Raw genomic sequence first — 7315 nt, forward strand, 5'->3', positions numbered from 1 at the left:
ATTATTACGAAGATAATATTACCTTTGCATCATATTCTTTTGAATGATTCATTGTTGCACTATTATCAAAGGTAACATAATGTTTTGAATGGCAAACAACAAACAGTAGAAAGCAGTTATTAAAACCAACAATTGAAAACAACAACACATTTATTAACAACGTACAAAAATACAAACTAATTCAACAATAACAAAAACGATATTTTTACATAACACAAATTTCGTAATCGTTCATATATAAATAAGAAGAGAAAATGGCAATAGAAAGTTAACTTGGGCCTAGATCGAATCGAAACGAAATAAATGACATGGATCTATCAGACTGCCTTACAAAAAGAGGGAGAAAAAAGAGAATAGAAGATTTATAATAAACAGACAAATAAATCAAGTCGATCACAGATAAACAGGTGAACTAATAAGAAACAAACAAAAAACGAAACACTTTCACAAATCGATACATACGAATAAAACATGCAACTTCTTCAAGTCTATTGCAATTTTAAAAGAACAGTTAGGAAACTCATAACAATAAAATGATGGAATCAAGTTAAAACAAAAACAGAAAAGAAGAAGTTGCATGAAAACAGAACACATTCACTCAACATGACTCAATGATTAAGAATATTATAGGCGTTATAATTTAATGTCCTCCCCAACCTCCTCCATGACCTCCTTTGGCAGAATGATAGATGACCTTGATGTATGGGATATGTACTGGGTATGGCTTGTCAATATTGACCTTGATATGTTTCTCTACTTTGTAGGGAACCCTCTTTTCAACTGGATAAGGTACAGACTTCTCTACTGGGTAAGGAATAACCTTCTCAATTGGGATGGAGATCTCTTTGATGACTGGAACAGCAACTGGTTTGTGAACTGGGACATGGATTGGGTATGGACGAGGGACTGGTACCAAGATCGGATGCGCAACATTAATGTGGACTGGCTTATGAATTGGGACTTGTACGTTCTTGTAAACTGGTACAATGTGGGGTTTGATGACTTCAGTATGGTGGCTGACTGGGATCGAGCTTTGGTGTTCCCATCCAGAGCTTTCGCCTCCTCCTCCAAAGCCAGAACCTCCAAAGCCATGATCTCCTCCTCCGAAACTGGATCCTCCATAGCCTGAAGAAGAGAAGTCTGAACCTCCTTCATCATAATGAGAAGCTTGCGGGCTTTGGTCTTGCTGGTAATAAAGTTGCTGCTGTTGAGTTCCTTGGTCGACTGGCTGCCACTGAGAGGCATCAGAGCCAGAAGGCATGGCGTGAGCGCCTATGAAGAAGAACGCCAACTGAAAGGGAAAACATACATACAATTAGTTGAGGGAAAACAAGATTTTCATACTTACATGAGTATTTTATAAGTAATGATTTTGACGAATTATCGTGATTTGTTTTTGGGGTATTGCGCTTCCTCCTTCTTTAGCCAAGGTTTCGGACAGCGCTACAGTTCCCATCATGAGGACAGATGTGTTTATGTGTGTAGAAATGATACCATATTACTCTTGATGTGGTATTACAGTATAATAATTGGTTAAATTAATTTGCTTCTCGTCGTTTAGTTTTCGTATAGCCGTCAAGTATCAGATACCAAGAGCCCCGCCATCTCTATCAATATTAATGATTTTTTCATAATTAGGCGTGCTCGATGCGTTTTGGGTATTTCTTCTTTCTTTGCAAATGCGATTCGGATCTTTCGAATTGCATTGGTCACATTCCTGCTATCTCAGCATTTTCCAAAGCTTGATGTGTTGAAGGAAAGATTTTAAGGTAGAAACGGGATATAGGATATGGGATCATTTTACACTAGAATAATATGAAGATGCACACAGTAGGTATGGAAAAGGATTTTTCTCACTAATGGAGCATCATGTGTGGAAGAGAAACGGTTGATAGGGCAACGCGTGCGCGAAGGGAAAATTATTGAAAAATTAAAATCATTATAATTATAAAAATGATTTAAATAATGCTGGATCAACACTTTAATTAATTGAAACAAGTTTGTTGAATATAAAATCATTTTGGGATGAAAAAAGATATCCTAGTAAACGTTAAGACAATACAATTTTTACCAAAATGAATAAGTCAGGTTATTCGAATTTCTATAAATAAACAATAAACTTAAATTGAAAACGTCGATCTGCGGAATAATACGAGAAGGTATGTTATGAAAATAATTGAACGAAATTATACCTTTTTAAGGAAAAAACGCTTTGAGAAAAAAAAACAGATGTCTTAGTTTATCTTACAATAGGTTTTTTTCGTTCCCTGAATTCAACCCACGTTATAAAGTTATCTTGATTGTTTTATGGTTACGAATTTCTGGGAAAATAATCTCTTGAGATGGATAATGTTTCTGAGAAATGGTTGAAACATATTTTTCGACTCTGCAAAAATCTTTTCACATTATTTTTTATAGACGCTATTTCCTGTTTTCGTGGTAATGTGTAAATTAAGTTGAAAATAATTAAATAAGTGACAAAATATAAACGCTTAAAATTAGCTTGAGCCAAATGAAACCGGTCGGTAAATAAGTTGAAATAAATTAGTGATTAAAACCAAAGCGCTTGTTTTATTTAATGAATTTATGTTTGATGCTTATTAATAGAAAGATATGATTTGAAAATTTCATAAAAGTAGTTTGAGATAATAAAAGTTTTCTTATGAAAACAAGTAGTACAATTAATGATTTGGTGTTAAAACACATGATATGTGTTGAGTATTACTGATTTATTAAGAATCTATTCAAATTATTCGTAATCCGATTAAAAATGGGATTGCAAGACTTTAAATAATGAATTGATAGGTTTCCTGATAAACTTTTAGCAAGGTACTATTTTATTATCATGATGTCGGAACACGTATTCATAAAAATACATTATCAAGACAAAAGCAGGTGCATGGCCACGTGTTCCGATGTTATTACAAATTAAATAAAAGTTTTAAAACGGCCTGCAGTCCCGTTTTTAATGTAATTACAAATAATTTGAGGAGATCCTTAATAAATTAGCAATATTTATTTTTCTTCTTGTAACTTGAAAAGTGGTTTGACCATAATTAAAAGCGCAGACTTTAACCACATTACAAAATTTAATAACCTCGTTTATCTATTCATTAAATTATTTCCCGGCGTACACTTTTAAAGGAAGATTCTCCCAGGGAAAACTCCGAAACTTAAAGCTTCGAAAGTTTCAAGAAAGTAATAATTATTGCTTCTTTGTGACGTTCTCGTTTCAGCATCCCCAAGCAAAATTTATTTAATTAGAGATTTTTAAAGTTTTAAGCAGTACATCGTGCACTTTGTAAAATACGCTAATTGCTAAGTAAATATTAAATTTATTTAATGGTATCGAACTACGATATCAAATTAGTGACTTGTGAGTGGACAAAGGAGTTTCTTTTTTATCATAATTTCAGATTTTACGAAAGATTGGTGGAAATGAAGACGCCAAATTTTATGTTATTGAAACCTGCGTGACTCGTTTGAGTGCAGTTCTGAGATGCAGCTTGCGTTGATGAAGCACTATTGGGTAAGCTTATAATAAATTATTCGGAGAATTAATTATGATTATTAGTTAATATCAGTAGACAATACGGATAAGAGATCTTACGTGAGGTGTCACATATTTTATTTCGGTTCTAACCATCACGGCTGCCATGGTCAAGGGGTGAGGCTCTCGACTAGCAATCCGGAGGTCGCGGGTTCAAATCAAGTAAATATTTTCACAATTTATTAATTTGAAATAATATATATGGTGCAACTTGAGGCACGTTCCAGATTGGAAGATACACTTCGTGACCAGATCTGAATAGCCAGATACTCCTCCACCTTCCTCTCCTCCATCTCCTCCCCCTTCCCACTTCTTCCAGCCTCACAACATACCCCGTTAGAATAATGATTACTATTTTAACATTTGGTCAGGTCATTGGCTGAGTTGGCATCGCGTTTGGGTCTCACCCAGGCGTCGAGAGTTCAATACCTCTACATCACGACATAAGCAGCATTTCCCGCTTGCTATGGTGATAGTAGGAGATATTCGTAACCCGGGCATAATTGTCATTCTTTTAAAAACTAAAAAAAAATCTACGATTGCAACTATACGTTAGCAACATTGAGACAACATGAATTGTGACGTTTTGCCGCGTTTAACTTCAAATAATTAACTTCACACTGTTGTAATAATTTCTACGATGCGCGTTATTTCTGCGTGAAATTATTCACGTACAACGAACTAAAATTTTGTTTAGTGTCATTTCAAAAACTGGAACTGTTTGTATTAAGAATAATTCAGACAAGCTATAAAGTTGGTACCTACCTATAATGTTACATTTTAACAGAAAATTATTTAAATTGTCTTAAATCTTTTCTCAACTGTTTAAATTCCTTAATTTTCGCGGGTAATTAATACCAACTTAAGCATTCTCAGTAAGCTAATTTTAAAATGAACTTATACAGGGTTTTCCAATAAGAGGTGTTATTTTGAATAGCCCGCTATTTCAGTAGATGTTACTTTTGAAGCTGTCATTTTTTGACATTTGACAAGTAGAAACTACGCAATTAATAAAAATGGAACGATACACGCTTCAACAATGCATTAAAATTATAAAAATTCACTTGAGTGAATCAAATGCAAATTATCTTGAGTGATGAGGCCCATTTCCACCTCGGTGGCTTCGTCAACAAGCAAAATTGTCGCATCTGGGGCTCGGAAAACTCAAGAGTTATTGTTGAAAAGCCTCTCTATTCTTAACGTGTTACTGTTTGGTGCGGTTTATGGTCCGGCGGAGTCATTGGACCTTACTTTTTCGAAAATGAGGCTGGAGCGACAGTTACGGTGAATGGATTGCGCTATCGAGAGATGATTAATAATTATTTATGGGTGGAATTGGATGGTATTGATCTGGACAACATTTACTTTCAACTGATCCATTGATCTTTTACGATTTTAATATCAAAATAACACCTCTTATTGGAAAATCCTGTATGTGAGTTGAAGAAAAGTTATTGGTTGACGGTTGACCTTCAGTTTTATTGTTTTTTGACAGTAATTATTTAAATAGATTTTTTCCGTGCACAAACAATTTACAATCGCGAAAAATGGATTTACAATTTAAATATAGATAAAGTTATTCCAAAACTACAATTTTAATAAAATTAAAATTTATAAATGTCATCAGAAAATGTATTTTATTTCCTTGGACATTTCCTAATTAAGCTTAAGAATACAGTTAACATTTTCAAAACCGTATTGTAGATACATAATTATCTTTATAAATTAAGAAAATTATCACAATTTAAAAATAACCCATTTCTGATTCAGACAAACGATAAAGTATCTAACTACCTATAACATATTAATTTTACAAGACAAGTATTATTATTTTCTATATCCTAAATGTATATAACATTTTAATCCTGTAGAAATATTGTAGACCCGTGAATTAACGAGTTATTATGTTAGCAAATAACATTGTTTTGAAAATGAAAAAGCCCAGACCCTTGACGTTTCAAGATTTTAAGAAATTTAAACGAAAGAAATACATTTTTAAATTTACTTGTATAAAAATTATATATATAGGTGGGTAATCTAATTAATAAATAAATGTTTACAAAAGAAATCTTTTATAAAAAACATTATTTTATTAAATATTGTTTTTCTTCGTTTATTTCAATTAGTATCAACTTTGAAAATTAAATTAAATTCAAAATCTGAGTTTTAGAATTTATTAATCCCATAGATTTACGAATAATACAAGGAGTACCTTGTGGGCAAGTTGTGTGTGTGTTTTTAGTGGGTGAGACAGAGAGCTGGGCTATTTGGCTAAATGGAACATTTTGTCCATTTAAATTTGTATAGAAGGCACTTCTAGTTTTCATCATTATTCTATGTTTGAACCAGAGTTACACACAGACACACAACCAAAAATTTTTTGTGTGATATTTTTGACATTTTTTCGAGGTCTCGTTAGTGTGCTTAGTAGGCGTAGAAAACTAAAAAAAAAACTAAAACCCAATATCTGTAGCACACGTTTTTTAGTATGGTTAGCATTATTTTTTTTTGGATTACAAAGGAGTCGATTGTTTTACGTAATTTAAAAAAAAAGGTCACTTTCACTTTTGAAAATAGCGTAGAATTTTGGACACTTACAAAGCTAATGGTATTCATTTTGTATGGAATGGAAGGTCCAAACTTTGTTAAGAACTCACTAAGCTGCTCTGAAAAAGCAGTCGATTGAAAGGAAACTAGAACTGGAATGATACTTCTTGTCGGAATTCTTTCTCTTTTATAGTTTGGATCATAATTGTGCCTTAAATCTTTCACCGTTCAAATTGCAAGGCAAATGCAGCGACGAATTATTTCGCTTCCGACGGTGAAAGAATTGGCGAGTTTTAATTTTATCCAGAACAGAAGTGGGTACCTACTTGTTGATATTACATAAATGAAATGTAATTTATTTAGCGTTAGTCTAGATTTACTTGGGGGAGGTTTGGAAAGATGATATTTAAAGAAAGGTTTTGTTGTGTTTATATGGTTACATAGTTTTTTTTACATTAACTCCACATAGAAAAATAATCTTCCTCAAGGTCTATATCATCTATAGGTTTAATCAGCTTAATCTTTTCAGGTTAAATCAACAGCGCCACTTAAGTGAGATCTAGAAACAAACTGAATACGCGCTTTGAAGGCGTGATAATCATCCCCCAAACTTGAATTGGTCCCACGCCGATCTGGACACGTTGCGTGATGAGCGTGCAACTGCATTGCCCGTGACAAGTGTGCTTCTAAAGCAGGGGTGCTCAAACTTGAACTGCTGGCGATCTATCTCAATATTATTAGATTCCGATCGATCGACTCTGAGAGGCTGCAAGTATGTGTGATGCAGGATTGTCGTATATGTACGTAGGGTGTATCGTGGCGCAGGTATAAGTTTATATATAGGGACGTTGCATAATTGCATGGCCACGAATCCACATAGAATTTGGAGGAACGACAGAAATTAGTTCGCAATACGTATTTTTTTAATCAAGGTAGGTGGAGATCTGCACTAAAAAGTCAATGAAAAAACTTATATTTATTCTAAATTGCAAGTTTATTGGTTCTTGCAAAAAACAAAGGAGTTCTAGTTTCTAAACTTAACTAAATAATGACTTTGGATGTTGAAACGTGGCACTGCATGTCCTCAGCATACTTTTCATACGATGGTACGTAATTACCGAGTGCTAATAGCAAGCACGATGACATAATGTTCGTCAGTTAGTCGATTGTGATATTTTGACTTAATTATCTTCATTTCAGAAAATGCAGACTCGCACA

At 33.5% G+C, this 7315-nt stretch overlaps 1 protein-coding gene across 1 annotated transcript; it reads right to left on the minus strand.

The window, feature by feature from the left end:
• Nucleotides 1-640: 640 nt before the first annotated feature.
• Nucleotides 641-6239, minus strand: LOC149411819 (uncharacterized). Its single transcript, XM_089646249.1, has 2 exons — nt 6149-6239; nt 641-1291 (listed from the first exon to the last, which is right to left on the minus strand). The coding sequence occupies exons 1-2, from the start codon at nt 6164-6166 to the stop codon at nt 641-643; spliced, it is 669 nt and encodes a 222-aa protein (XP_089502375.1). The 5' UTR covers nt 6167-6239.
• Nucleotides 6240-7315: the final 1076 nt, after the last annotated feature.

Source organism: Hesperophylax consimilis, chromosome 24 (assembly GCF_061612785.1).
Source record: "Hesperophylax consimilis isolate HC1 chromosome 24, BYU_Hcon_1.0, whole genome shotgun sequence".
Classification (NCBI taxonomy): Eukaryota; Metazoa; Arthropoda; class Insecta; order Trichoptera; family Limnephilidae; genus Hesperophylax; species Hesperophylax consimilis.